The sequence below is a fragment of the Phodopus roborovskii genome, unplaced genomic scaffold (genome assembly GCF_943737965.1).
Source record: "Phodopus roborovskii unplaced genomic scaffold, PHOROB, whole genome shotgun sequence".
Taxonomy (NCBI): domain Eukaryota; kingdom Metazoa; phylum Chordata; class Mammalia; order Rodentia; family Cricetidae; genus Phodopus; species Phodopus roborovskii.
This window is the reverse complement of record NW_026126517.1, coordinates 48,421,789-48,437,737: the sequence shown is the minus strand read 5'-3', so window position 1 is coordinate 48,437,737 and position 15,949 is coordinate 48,421,789. Positions and strand designations below refer to the sequence as shown.

The window sequence follows — 15,949 nt, the reverse complement described above, 5'->3', positions numbered from 1 at the left end:
AATTATGCGAGAGACTCATATAGCTATATTGTATATTACACAAATACTTGAACACAGCACAATACAGATCAACACCACAAATTTTTTGCCCTTAAGGACTTAAGATAATACTTATCTGGCTTCCCTGGCTCCAAACTCTCCCCCTTTTAATGTATTAATTTGGCTCATTATATACTTTCATTAAGTACTATCATTCTCATTCAGCCTTCAAAGTGCCTATCATATTGAACATAGGGAGTTTACATTGTACTAAGAAACAAATGTAATATTATGAACAAAGTCTGAGAACTATAACTAAAATCATGATCTTTGATTAAGAAGTCTTTTACTGATTGTGAAACTTGGGGTTCTACATAGCGTTTTAACTTTAAGGATCTGAGAAGAGTAGGGAAGGAACTTCAGACCAGAGAAGACATTTCAAAGGAGATTTATAACAAGATGTCAAAGAATTATTTGGGGAAAAAGTTCAAAATTTTTTCAAGCATCAAGAACTTGTAAATGCTATTGGTGCTTAACACACAGAAAAAAAAAAAAAAACAAAACAAAACCCTACAGAATATCACTAAAGACCAGTAATACCAAACTCTATAAAAAGTGGGAACAAAATGACCCAAGAATGTACCAATGTCATTTTAGTCCAGTCTGAGTTCAGCACAGTTTTGTTTTAGATATTTGTGTCATTCACTGTCAAATCTTGGCTTCCAAAACAATGCTGGTTGATTTATGTAAAAAATTCTAAACTTACTAGATTATCATGTGTTTAATACATGTGAAAACATAAATGTAAAGAATAAATATTTCATGTTGAGATGCACTGGTTGTTAAAAAGACACATTTGCCTGGATCATTAAGTGATGGATAATGGTAGTCTATTTTTACAGCAGTGAAATATATATAAGGACGTGTATGTTTGTGTGTTTATAAAACAGAATCTCACTATGTATCTCTGGCTAACCCTGAATGTAGAGATCTGCTTGCCTCTGCCTTAATAACCTGACTCTAAGTCAGTGGTTGTCTACCTTCCTAATGCTACAACCCTTTAATACACAGTTCCTCATGTTGTGGTGACCCTAACCATAAAATTATTTTTGTTGTTATTTCGTAACTGGAATTTTGCTGTTAAGAATCATAATGTAAATATCTAATATGCAGGATATTTGATATATGACCCCAAGGGGTCAAGACTCACAGGTTGAGAACTGCTGCTCTAAGTGAAAGAAACCATTCACAAGAGGCCTAGACAGATTAGTAACCCCCCCCCTCAAAAAAAAAAAAACAGGCTGTGCAAGGGAACTGCAGTGGCTGTTTAATGGGCACAATATTGCCTCTTAGATGCAAATAGTTTGGAATTGGGTTGAGTATTACTTGCATTGTACTGTGGATGTACTAAATGTGAGTAATGGTAAACTTTGTTATATTAACAAAAAATATAGTTTAGGGGCTGGAGAAATGGTTCAGAGGTTAAATGCACTTGTTGCTTTTGCAGAGGAGCAGAGTTAAATTCCCAGAGCTCATAACCAGGGACCCAAAATCCTCCCACCCCACCCCGCCTCTTGTACCTCTAGCTGTCCTGGAACTCACTCTGTAGACCAGGCTGGCTTTGAACTCAAGAGATCTGTCTGCCTCTGTCTCTCAAGTGCTGGGGTTAAAGATATGTGCCACCACACATGGTACACATATATACATGCAGGCAAAATACTAATAAAAATGAAATAAAATAACAAAGTATAACAGCTATAGTTTATAACAGAGTTTGGCAGATTTGCTTCACATCTGAAGACTTCAACCTGCAAAAGATCTCATTTTAAAAACATCACCAGCCTATAATTCACACCACCAGAGGAACTAGGATACAAGATGTATTCTAAGGGATTCATATAAAGTCCCTCACAGAACTGGGAAGGGACAAGTCCCCCAGAGCACTGGGGAAGTGGGGGGGGCAGTGAATGGAGAGAGAAGTAGGAGAAAACGAGGGGGAGGAAAGGAAAACACGTGCGACTAGGAAGATTGAGTCAGGGTAGGAATAGATGACAAGAGAGAGAGAGAGAGAGAGAGAGAGAGAGAGAGAGAGAGAGAGAGAGAGAGAGAGAGAGAAGGGACATAAGAGGGAGCCAATATTGGTTTGAAGATAAAACTGAACACAAAGAAAGGTCTAGAGAACTACAAGACTGCCGCCAACTAACAATTTGAGCTTCCGTGGAAAGGCTACCATAAATGCCCTTCCTGGATAGTGAGATCAACAACTAACTTATCCATGGAGCCCTCAACTAATGCCTGTTGGAAACAGGAGCAAACACCCATACATAAACACTGAGTCGAAGTAGAACCCAGATGCAGATGGAGAGGACAAGACCAGGCTGCAGAAACACATAGAGACAGCTTACCTGAACAAGGAGGAGCTAACGGGTCCCCCACACTGATAGCTGGGAAGCCAGCATGGGACTGACTCAGGCCCCCCCTGAATATGAGTCTCAGCCAGAAGGACTGAGCAGTCTAAGGGACCTCAGACAGTGGAGCCAGGATGTATCCCTGGTGCACAAAAGGACCTTGTGAACACATCCACCATGGAGGGATACTGCCTTAACCTAGAGGCAGGAGGGAAGCCCTAGTCCCTACTTCACATGACCTGTCAGATCTACATGACCCCAACTGGATGGCATTCCCCTACATATGGAATTGGGGTGGGGGGTGGAGGGGAGGGTGGTTAGGGTGCATATGAGAGGGCAGAGAGGGTAAAAAGGAGGGAGTGAGAGAGGGAGAGGGAACTGGGATCGACATGTAAAATAATAAATTACATAATAATAAAAAACAACACCAACAACCCTTTATTGCTAGACTTAAGTTTTCACTTTTAAAAAGACATTCTTAAAGTTATGAAAGTAGTTTACTGGGTAATAACTGATAGAAAGAAGTATGAGAAGAGGAAAAGAGTTCCTGCTTTCATCCATTCATAGTTAGAGACAGTAGTTAACATATTTTGAAATTTCAATTAACCAAAATCACATTTACACTTATCAAGGTGGGGCATGGTGGAAGAAAAGGTTGTAAAGCAATAGTTTAAAAATACACAGCTTTGAAAAAAAAAATACACAGCTTTGATGGTCTCTTCCCCTGAACTTTAAACATATATATAAAACAAGCAGAAACACTTGATAATAACTCAAGTTGAATCAAGGCTTGCAACACTATCCTGTTTGTTCCTTTATTTTGGATCCTAGTATTCACTCAGAAGCACGCTCAGCTTATGGGAATTAATTTGCATTTATAGCTCATTTAATAATGCTCTTTAGTATCAGGTTACACTTTCCCCATCAACTAAGATGAAGCTTTATTTCTTTTGTTCCAATTAATTCTTTTGTGAGACAGAATCCTAAAAAATGAGATGAAGCCAGATAGGAATCTTTCTAAAAATTTAACACCCAATTTTGTTTTTAAAAATCTAAAATTATAAAATATTACAAATAAAGTACAGAGAAAACCTACAGTAGGCATGCATTACTATGCCATATTTGCTTCTAATATTTTTCAAATCCCTTCAGCAACATATATAATAATGATACCCAGTGTTTGAAATATTAATGTGTTAGTGCTCCTCAGAGAATTATGTCCCTGGAACTAGTGTTCAAAGGACTTTTCATGTTGTGTATATATTTAAAATAAGGGCTCTTCATCATAGACATGGTATACCAATCCCCCAGTAGTTACATGTGCACATAAGATTTTTCTCTTAGTTGTAAGTGTCTATTCATTTTGTTTTTGGAGACTTATGACACAGTCTTCTGATGTTCCAGTTAGTCAAATACCTCAGCCTCTGGGAATCAAGTATTGTGTATATGAGTCTGTGGGACCATTCTCATTCAAGCCACAACATTAGAGTTTTGCTCGTTTGCTTATTGGACTTGGTTTACTTTTCCTTCCCTGACCCCTAGTAACTCAACCTCTTCCAGGTGTACTTAGATCATATTACTTACAGCATAGCAGAGAAATTAAACTGTTTTCATTTCATACCTAGTTGAGTAGGTTTATAAGTAGAAGGCCAAATTCTTAACAGTAATCAAATATAATATACTATAAAGTATTTGCTCTCCTGGTTGCTTGATGTTTTCCAGGACAGAATGGAAAAACAATTTCCCTTTACATAGTTTATGTAGGTACCCCACAAAAGGAAATCCTATGCCTCTAACTCCCCTGATTTTCATAGAAGTTAGGAAACTGAAAATTAAGACAACAAACATGGAAAATAGAGTCCTCATACTGCCTACCTTTTTCTCTGTCTTCTGGTAAAACAAAGTGCTAGGATTTAGGATTATGAATGAAGAGACTGATAAAGGAAAACAATACACGAAGAAGTACTTAAGTTATTAAAGACATCTGAATGTCAGTAAATAACTATCAGAGCCCCTATTCTTGCTGGAGACTGCTGCCATGACCCCATCTCACCTGGTCTGAATAGTAATGCTACCAAAATGAGGCTACCCATGTCTAGATGAAGCAGGAGGTAGGGTCAGATGTACCTCCAGGAAGGTTAACTCCAGGACCAAGTAACTGAAAAAGCCCCTTGGACTACCCTAAACAGTTCCTTCAATTGTACAAACCCTCTCTATTAACAGGGGGAAAAAAATCTGACTATGGCTAGGAAATAAAATTCAGTAGTAGATTAAAGATATACATATGAACTAAAAAAACAAGATTTTCCCAAGGTGACATTTGGGATACCACAAACCATTTAAAAGCTCATGAATATGGACTGCATCTCAAGCAGATGGCTATAAAAAGATTATAGAATAGATCATGTATATTAAATATGACATTACATAAGCAGAGATGCTAGTCATATATGCCAAAGAAGGATCTAACCCCATCAGGGAGCCCCTCCATTTCCTCTTTGTAACTAAATATCCTTGTAAGCACAAGAGCTTTTGAACCATGTGCTGTCTGGAGTCCACTCTCTATGGAGTGTACCTGGCTTTCATTCTCACTAACTCAATAGTCTAGGTTCACCTTGAACTCCAGTCCTTCCATTTCAGCTCCTGAGTGCTAGGCTTAGAAATTTAAAAAAAAAAAAAATTTATTTGTAATGGTGTTGTTCTTGCATCTATGTCTATGTGAGGCTGTCAGATCTTGGAGTTCAGACAGCAGTGAGCTGACATGTGGGTGCTGGGACTTGAACCCAGGTCCGCTGGAAGTGCTATAAACCACCGAGCCATCTCTTCAGCCCTGGTTTAGAAAATTTTAATAGAAAAACCAAAGTAGAGAGAAAGACAATCAGAGGGGAAAAAACAAACAAACAAACAAACAACAATAAAATAGTCTTCAAGACCAGAATAACATTAGTTATTTCAATATTATGGCAATTTGAAATATTAAGAGGGGGGTGAAAAGCCAAGGGACAGAAAAGTATTTGGAAACTCCCCAAATTTGACTAATCTATTGAAGATGAATTGAATAAACCCTGAGTAGGATGACACAAACTAATAAATTGTCCCATATATAACAGTTAAGCAGCTGAGAGGTAGAGTTTGTGGGCAAGTTAACAAGAAAGAGAGATCAAATACAAAGAAACTTTGGTAGCAATTAAGAAAAAAAAACCTCATCCTATTCAGGAAAACAATGATGGACTAACTCCTAACTTCCTATCAGAAACAATAATGACTGGAAAGCAATAAAATATCATATTCATAGCCATAAAACTGCCACGCAATAATTCTATATCCAGCAAAATTATCTTTTAAAACTGAAAGCAAAAAGAAGATATTACAACAAAGGACTTATGAATCAATATCTCATGTGGAAATGGAAAACTTTAACAGAATTACAGAATATGTAATTTCAAAAATAAAATAATGTAGAAATAATTAACATTTTCCATCACTGGAACAAAATTCCTTAATGTTCTACTGAATTAATGAATAGCCTAACTAGTTTTTCTACTTCTATCCTGTTCCCCTTATCTATAGAGTCCATTCCTTCAAACACACATTTTCTCTCTCTCTCTCTCTCTCTCTCTCTCTCTCTCTCTCTCTCTCTCTCTCTCTCTCACACACACACACACTTTTGAGGGTGTTTGTTTTTTGAGGTAGGGTCTTTCTGTGTAGCGTGGCTGTCCTGGAACTCTCTATGTAGACCAGCCTGGCTTTGAACTTTCATAGATCCTCCTGTCTTTGCCTCCTGAGTGTTGGTATTATTAAAGGTGTATGCCACCATGCCTGACTCAGCAATATTTTTGCAAAGTCTGAGCACTGTGCTCTATTAAAAGCCTTCTATGTGGCTTTCAATGCATTTAGGATGCATGCATCCTTCCTGCCATACCTAAGTACACCAGACATAAACTACTCCCTACACTACTCTGTTATCATTTCCCTTCCTTCCATGGTTTTAACTCATTGAAATCCTTACATTTTTCAAATATTCAAAACTCATTCCTAATTTTGAATTTGTGTGCTCTCGTTGTCTATTATGTGTTGTCGTCAGGCCATTACAAAACATTGATTTTTTGTTTGTTTGCTTGTTTATTATTTGGGTGGGTGTACCTGCATGCCATAGCATGTTCATGGAGGTCAGAGGATAAATTTGTGGAGCTTGTTCTCTTTTTATTTAGGTTCTAGGGATGGAACTCAGTTGATAAGCTATTGATAATGCTTTTTTATTCACTGAGCCATCTTGCCAGATCATGGTTGGCTTCTCAGGTCTGCTCAGCTGTCATGACCTCAAAGAGGCCTTTCCTGATCACCCACTAAGTTTACTCTGGTCACCATCATTTGCCTCAATGTTCCCTTTTCAAATTTAATGATGACATTTATCAAAATCTGGTATTTTGAGCTCATTTGTTTACTTGTTTAATACAAAATCTTTTGTTCTTATTTAGAATTTAATTGATAAGACTTATCTTCCTATTTTCTCCATGATGAGAAAACATGACTAATCCTCCAAAGTATGGATACCTAAGTCTAAGTTTATCAGTTATTTTATTTGTGAAAGGGAAACAAGATTACCTATTTCAGATTGCTATTATAAAACAATGGCAAGAAATAGAGAGGTAAAAGAAGAAAGGAAAAAAAGGAAGCCAGTGAAGGAAAACTGGAAGTGAAAGATACAAGTGAAAACACCCCTACAATGCCATTCTTCAGCTATTAAATTAGAAATGTACAGAACTTACTGAATTTCTCCCCATGAACAACTAGTATTCAGTCACCTTTTGAGAGACTACTATGCTAACAAAATTGAAAACACTAGCAAGATATCATATACTTATCACAGCATCAGATACCTCAAACCAACCAAACAAAACCCACAGAATTTGAATAGGAGAAGGTTCTGAAGTTACAAGGAAATGGAATTAGCTATCTTGACAATTCATAATTTAAATAGTGCAAAGCTGTTAGACGCTCAGGAGCATAGAGCTTAGGCTCCTGTGAAAGCTGGTAGAGTGAGTTGGTAGGGTATTAATCATCATTCCAGCAGTTGCATCGTGTGTGAATGTCTGTATATGACTCTGTGTGTGTGTGTGTGTGTGTGTGTGTGCGCGCGTGAGAGAAAGAGAGAGAGAGAAACAGAGAGACAGACAGAGAGAGACATGTGTGTGTATATGTGTGAGCAAAAGAGAGAAACAGAGAGACAGAAAGACAGAGACAGAGAGATGTGTGTGTGTGTGCGCGCGCGCATGTCCATCTCACTAAGTAGCCTAGGCTGGTTTTCAAACTTGCCTTTACCTCTATGACTTTTGGGATCACAAACCATTCAAAGATGGCCTGTTTTTTCCCATACAGTTGAAAGACCTAAGGAAGATTGGTTCTCAATACCCATGTCAGGAGGCTCACAATCTCCTGCAACTCCAGTTCTAGGGAATCCAACAGCCTCTTCTGGTCTGCAGGTAACTACACACATGTACAGTCACTTACACTTATATTTAAATAAAAATAAAAATAAAATCTTTACCAGTACGAGGAACTACCAATTTAAAACTGTTACTATAACAAAGCTTTTAAATTGCAACCTAAACATGAAAAACAAACAAAAACAAAACAAAGAATATTCAAAGCTTTTATAAAGGTAAATACTTTGTATGTATAACCTAAATTTATACCATCTTTATAGCTGAATTCCAAAATGTTAGCCACCAAAATGACTTAATCCACCAAAGATTTAAAAATATTTTTAAAATAATTACTTATATAGTAATACAAATTTTAAAAATTACTCATTTAAATTAAACGTTTGAGTAATTTTTCAGTAAAGAGCAATTGCTCCCAATTGTGATTCTTAGGACTGATGACATACATAAAAGAAAGGAGACAGTTGATAATGAATGTGTCCAAAGGATTATAAATATAAGATTTTACTCATAGAACTTAGTGGTACTTAGAATCAGTATTTATTTAAGAAGGGCAATGATGTTAGGTATTGCACTTACCAAAATGCAGTCCACTTTAGATTGTACAGTTTTGCTAAAAGAAAAAGAAGGTTAGGGTTAATAAAAAATAGAGCATTATTAAATGTGAGAACTACTCAGAGGCAATAATTATACAGACTAAGTACTTATTAAGTACTGTATTTTGTTATAATACCCATTAAAGTATAAATGAAAGCAAATCATGTGAAACATTTAGATACTTTACACAGTCTTAGAAGATACCATAAACTAAGGCACCTTTCACAATAAGTCCTAGAGCCAAGTAGATGCAACAAAACCTAGTTATGGGGCAGAGGGGATGGCTCAAGGGTTATGAGCACCTTTGTGTTTTTAGAGACAGGGTTTCTCCATCTGTATCTCTGGCTGTCCTGGAACTCACTCTGTAGAACAGACCTGCTTCTGCCTCCCTAATGCTGGTGATGAATATTTGTTACTCTTGTACAGGATGCAGTTTCAATTCCTAGCACTCACATGATGGCTCACAACTACCTGTAACTCCAGTTCCAAGCATGCAAGTGGTACATATACATACATACACTCACAGATACAGGCAAACACTCACACAATATAATAATAATAAAAAAAACTTAAAAAATTCCAGCTATTTATAAAAGATGAAAATCAAATAAACAACAACAACAACAACAACAAAAAACAAACAAAAAAACCCCCAGCTATTTGATATGTGATATAGGTTATGAAGTGAAAATTGGTATTTAAAAATCTCTTCTCAGTTAATACACATAGCATCAAAATTGTGTACCTGTATCTGTATTTCAAGTGTGTAAAACAATGGCAGCAAAAACATCAAGGTATGACGGGATTGAGTTTAGTTGTAAAGTTCAGAATGACTGAAAGAAGAGTAACAGGTACTTCTGATAGGTAGAAAGGATTGAAATTCTCTTTGAATAACCCTATAAAAGGTCTTTTTTGGGGATTGGGAGAGGGGGAGGAGGAGAGACAGGGTTTCTCTATGTAGCCCTAGCAGTCCTGGAACTTGGTCTAAAGATCAGGCTGGCCTCAAAATCATAGATCTACCTGCTTTTGCCTCCCAAGAGCTGAGATTAAAGGTGTGTGCCTTTAATTAAAATCTACTGTGGGGTCACTTATACAGCATATCATTGGCAAACAGCCACTGCGTATTATTTTTCTTTAGTCTCAACTCCTGAAATATGGCATAAAATCAGAAAGTAATCTATAGGTTAAACACTACTGTTAAAAAGAATCTAGCTTTCTCTCCAACTTGTTTAAAGCTCTTTATTCATTATAGTAGCCTTCTAACTGTTTTCTGGATCTACCCTATTACCAACCACCACACATGAGCTAGCTGCTCAGTGAATCTTTGTTCATTCACATAGGTCCTTTGCTCCTATGCTTTTACCAGTTATCCTGCCAACATCAGGTCAATAAATGTCTTTGCCAGTAACTCCTGACAAACACACGAGAATATCTTAGTCATAAATCTAGAATTTGATTTTCTCGAGGTATGAATGCATCCTTTCAACTTTATGTTATCAAATCATTCTAAGCGATTATATCCCCCTTGTATCTCTATCAGCAGTGTATGGTAGTTCTTATTTTCTTTTTTAGATTTATTTTTATTATTCTATATTATGTGCATGCCTCTGCACACAAGTGTAGGTTCCTGTGAAGGCTAGAGGCATCAGCTCTCCTGGAGCTGGAATTTCAGGCAGTTGTGAGCACTCTGACACACAGGTACTGGGATGTGAACTTAGGTCTTCTGAACAGCAGCATGTGCTCCTAACTACTACTATTTACCTAATAGTTTCTAATTTCCTTTGGCTATTTCTCTCTCTCTTTCTCTCTCTCTCTCACATACACACACTCTCTCTCACACAACACACTACACATATATAGTATATATACATATGTATTTAAAACTTATCGTTACAGTGGATATATTTTTAATTGACATTTTTCTTCAGCAATGCTGTGTTTTTCAGGCACTTACTGAACATGAGACTTTTCCTTTCAAATTGTTTCAGTCCTTTCTCTACTTTTACATGGACCTGGCTTTTAGTTTGTGTGTATACATGTCTATACACTTGCTCTTATAGAGACCAGCAAACTACCTCAGTTATAACACTATCTCCTTTGAGACAGTGTCCTGGGGTTCAATAGTTCAACAGTTAGAATCAGGCTGGACTGACTGGCCCCAAGGATGCTCCTGTCTGTTCCCCAGTAGTGGGATTAAGGGTATACACCACAGCATCCAGCATTTTAAAGAGATTTCTGGAGCCTTAACTCAGGTCTTCATGTTTGACAGACAAGTACTTTATCAGCTGAGCTAATCTTTGGCTCAGATCTAATGCTTACTAAATGAGAGAAGACTATATATACTAGACACCAACATCTCATATTCAGCTGACTTTGCTAGTTAATAGCACCCATGGCTGGTCAAATTAAAAATTTTAACCCAATATTTTAACTTTCTCTTTATGGTGTATTTTGTTTTTGAGAACTCCTATCTAGGGCTAGAGAGATAGCTCAGCAGTTAAGAATACTTACTGTTCTTCCCAGAGGCCTGAGTTAGGTTCCCAGCACCCATACTGAGTAGTTTACTACTGCCAATATGCCAGTAACTTCAGCTCCAAGAAATCCAAAACCCTCTTTGGCTTATGTGGGATTGCACACAAATATGGCATAGTCAATGTCAGCTCGCTCTCTCTCTCTCTCTTTCTCTCTCTCTCTCTCTCTCTCACACACACACACACACACACACACACACACACACACACACACACACAAATTAAAAAAGTAAGGATGTGGAACATTCAATACTCATACATTTCTAAGGGGAATGTAAACACCAAAACTACTTCAGTGGGACTGGAGAGATGGTTAAGACCACTGGCTACTGAACCTGAGTTCAATTCCAGCACTCCTATGGTGGCTCACAATTATCTGTAATTCCAGTCCGGGGAAACCAATGGCCTTCTGGACTATATACTGAACAGTGTGTGTGTGTGTGTGTGTGTGTGTGTGTGTGTGTGTGTGTTTAGTTTCAATCTGAGAATTTCACTTGTTTCAATGCAAACAGAATTTCAAGTCAATGGTGATATTTCAAAGTATCAATAGATAATCACACACAGCTAAATTAATCATAACACACTTATTCATTCATATATACCACACTTCTTGGAGTCAAAAACTTACTTAACAAAATCGTAACACATGTAACAACTGTGCTAGCTAGTTTTATATCAACTTGAGATAAGCTATACTTGTCTGAAAGAAGAGAATTGAGGGAAAAAACTTGATTGAGAAAATGCTTCTGTAAGATTCAACTTTATGAAAGCCTGGAGAACATTTTATTAATTAGTGATTTATGGGTGAGGATCCAGCCCATTGTAAGTGATGCCACCTAGGTTTCTATAAGAAAGCAAACCAAAAGCTGGGCAGTGGTAACCCATGCTTTTAATTCTACCACTTGAGAGACAGAGGCAGGTGGATTTCTGTGAGTTCAAAGCCAGCCGGGTATACTCAAGTTCAAGTTCCTGGACAGTCAGGGGAAACTCTATCTCAAAAACAAAATAAAACAAAACAAAAAAACAAAAAAACCAAAAAAAAAAAAAAAAAAACACCCCCCAAAAAGCCAAAAACAAAACAAAACAAAACAAAACAAAAGCTGAGAAAGCTTTGGGAGTAAGCCAATAAGCAGCACTCTCCCATGGCCTCCACATCACCTCCTGCCTCTAGGTTCCCGCCTTGTTTGAGTTCCTGTCCTGACTTCCTTGGATGATAAATGGTGAAAGCTTAAGCCAAATAACTGTCCACTCCAAGTTGCTTTTGGTCATGGTATTTTATCCCAGCTATAGTAACCCTACCCTAACTAGGACAACAGCAATAAAAAGGAAAGAAATGAAAGAAATCATGGCATTTGAACACAGAATTCTGATTGCAACTATTTAAGAATGTAACACTGTGGCCCAGGCTCCAATAGCTGCACAGCCCATCTCCTCTGACAGATACTGACAGGCTTCTTCTGAGAGACCACAAACCTCTAGCTAACAGACTTCCAGGTGCCAGGATCTTTCACCTGGGAAGTGAGTTCATATTAAAGGGGATACTGGTGGCCACACATCCTTTTTCCAATCCCTTCCCTCTCTTCTGCATGGTAATCAGAGAGCCTGGCTACAGGCTTGTACTGTAAAATCATCCCATCCTTAGAAAGGTGTAAGGGATGTCCACTGGAGCCATGGGGGCCCTAATTTCCTCTCTTCAGAGCCCCTGCCATGCTGTTGTCTGTCTGTTCCTGATTCTAATAACTCTCTTAATACTCCATACAGAACAGTCAGTTTCAGTGTCCCTTTAGAACACCTGAGACCTCTCACTAGCTATATATATTTTACTTACATGAACCATTTATTTCCTTCTGAGACACACTATCTCCCAGAGTTTTTCATAAAGATTAAACAAGATGATTTACATAAAAATTATATTACAAATATGCAATATCTTTTTTTCTAGATGAATCTTTCTTTTATTTAATTTATTATTTTACATGTCGATCCCAGTTCCCTCTCCCTTCCTCCCTCCTTCCCTCCCTCTCTGCCCTCTCACATGCACCCTAACCACCCTCCCCCCCTCACCCCCCCAATTCCATATGTAGGGGAATGCCATCCAGTTGGGGTCATGTAGATCTGACAGGTCATGTGAAGTAGGGACTAGGGCTTCCCTCCTGCCTCTAGGTTAAGGCAGTATCCCTCCATGGTGGATGTGTTCACAAGGTCCTTTTGTGCACCAGGGATACATCCTGGCTCCACTGTCTGAGGTCCCTTAGACTGCTCAGTCCTTCTGGCTGCGACCCATATTCAGGGGGCAATATGTAATATTCTTATTAAATGCCATGTGATATCATTTAATGTAAGAAAAAGTAAACTTAGACTGAGTACAACTTTAAAACATTTTATTGAATGTTTGATAAAATAATTTTTAATTGAATAAAAGAAAACAACATGTGAAACTTTATTTAATCTTTTCATTTTCAGATATGGAAAATGACTCAAAACAGTTGAATGAGACTGATGAGACAGCTATTATGATGAGTTTGATCCTAGCAAACAATAGTGAAAAGAAAAAATGGATTCTGGTGACTTGTCCTCTGACATGCATGCTATGGCAAAAATGACTCATGTAGTGTCACACACTTTTCATTTGCTACTTGTTATAACTGATAATCAATCATGCCTCTATTAGGATTTTAATCAACAATATTCTGTGCTTTAATCTCAAGCTTTGGAACTTCTTTTTCCATAAACTCACTATGTATTTCAGTGATTGAGCTGAAAGAAGGGCCTGGCTATACCCCAAGACACTGACTCTTTGCTGAACTACCCTTCAGTGCTTATCCTGAAGAGCTAACTAACTACAGGTTCCAAACACAGGTAAATTTACTGTGTGCACAGAATATGTTAATATTCACCATCAAAATCATGGAATGAACCATAAGGTAAAAACATAAAAATAGCTTTTTCTTAAAAGATGAGATTTTTGAGGTTTCAACATTGTTTACATGTCTAAAAGGCTTCTTGTATTTTTACTTACTGCTTAATTTTTATAATGTACGTAACATCTGAAAACAAACTAAAACGAAGGGTGGGATGTTAATGGATAACCCAGAAGGGAAAGAACTCCATCCCCTACTACACAGTGAGGACAACAGTCAAATAGCCACACAGATTAGTATCTTATGCTACATTATAAGAAACTGAGTCAGAAATAAGGTAAATCTTTGAACTGAAACAAGCAAACATAGACACTAAGACAAAGTATCTCTGGTATGACCAACAAGTGATGTGCTAGGTATAAGACTTTTTAGCTGAAAAGTATCAAACACTATTACGTATTAGATATTTAATTGAGACTGTAAGAGAAGGAAGGGACTGGAGTATTGCTGTGATAGGTCTGACCATGTTTTTGAATGAAGCAATTTGGACATTGGTACTTTGGATTAGAAAAGCAGTGGAATGCTTTAAGCACTGTTTTATGGGCCATGTGAGTAGGAGCATGGAAGACAGTGGTGATAAAGATGATTCTAGCTGTGGGGGAGAGGGGCTGGCTCAAGAAGTTTCAGAGGGAAATAATTTTAATATGTTGCCTAGAGACTGTTCTTGTGATATTTTGGTGAAGAATATGGCTGCCTTTTGCCCATGTCCGAAGAATCTGCTTGAGGCTAACGAGTTCTGGATTAATTTCACTGGCAGAGGCAATCTCAAAACAGCCTAGTATAGACTCTGTTGTGAGGTTATTAGTGTTAACTCTGATGAAGACTTAACAATGAAAAGGAGCAAGGTGAGCAAATAAAAAGACAAAATATGCAGGTTGAGAAAAGGGGCACCAGGAAGTGCAATAAAGCTAAATCCCGTGTTCAAGGAGATAAACAGATTAAGAAATGGAACGGAGGAGGTGGTAACCCCAGGGCAAGATCCCACCCAGCCAACTTTCCAATTTGTAAAAAAGAATTGAAGAAAAACTTAGAGCTGGGTGTGGTGATGTATGTCTTTAATCCTAATCCCAGCACTGGGAAGGCAGAGGCTGGTGATCTCTTGAGTTTGAGGCCAGTCTGGTCTACAGAGCAAATTCCAGAACACCCAAGTTTAGGGAGTAAAGGAAACCATGGGAAACAGAAAGCTGAAGATACAATTGAATGAGGGGGTCTTGTTCCAATCCTAGCAAGCAGCAGAACTTGGAAATTTTGATCATGTGGCTCTGGCTTTAGAGTCAAGGATAGAAGGAACTATGGAATTTGCCTCCACACTTAAGGAAAGCTGCTGAGGCCAGGCATGTGTCAGGTGTATTCCTGTATGGAGACTTAAAGAAGCCATTTCATGAAGCTGTGAAGTTGAAGCCCCAAGATGTCTGAGACCCCAGAGCCGTGGGACACCTACTGAGGAACGCTGCTGACAGGAAGTGGAAGCAGCCCAAGAGACAGAAGGGTGTCAGCCAACAAAGCTGAAAGGAGTTGGAGATCTGAAGATTGTCTTAACACCAGACACAGAGATGCAGTGTTTGGAGTTTGCCCTCTGGTTTTAGGTGTTGCTTTGGTCCAGTATTTCCTTACTATGCTCCCTTCCCTATGTTTTGAAATGGTAATGTATATCCTATGCCATTATATGTTACAAGTTATTTTGATTTTACTGGGGATTACAATTAAGAGAGTGCATGAATCTCAGAAGAGACTTTGAACGTTTGACTTTTGAATAGTTTGAGGCTGTTAGATGAGACTATGGGGCTGAATGTATATTTGCATTGGCTACAAGCCTTTGGGAGCCAGGGGGTGGAATGTGGTGGTTTAAAAGAAAATGGCCCCCAAAGGGGGTGGCACTATTAGGAGGGTTGCCTTTGTTCCAGTAGGTGTGGCCTTGTTGGGGGAAGTATGTCACTGAGGAGGTGGGCTTTGAGTTCTTACCATATATGCTCAAGTCATGCCCAGAGAGACAGACCAACCACTACCTGTTGCCTACATATCAATATAAAACTCAGCTCCTTTTCCAGCACCATGTCTCCCTGGTTGCT

General features: G+C 38.1%; 1 protein-coding gene across 2 annotated transcripts in view; it reads right to left on the bottom strand.

Moving 5' to 3' along the window:
* The window catches only part of Rfx7 (regulatory factor X7), a 75,896-nt gene that overhangs the window by 26,508 nt on the left and 33,439 nt on the right, over positions 1-15,949 (bottom strand). For both annotated transcript variants that reach the window (XM_051197927.1, XM_051197926.1), the window contains exon 3: positions 8,411-8,444. In XM_051197927.1, the coding sequence (XP_051053884.1) occupies positions 8,411-8,444 (34 nt within the window). The remainder of the gene's footprint in view (positions 1-8,410; positions 8,445-15,949) is intronic.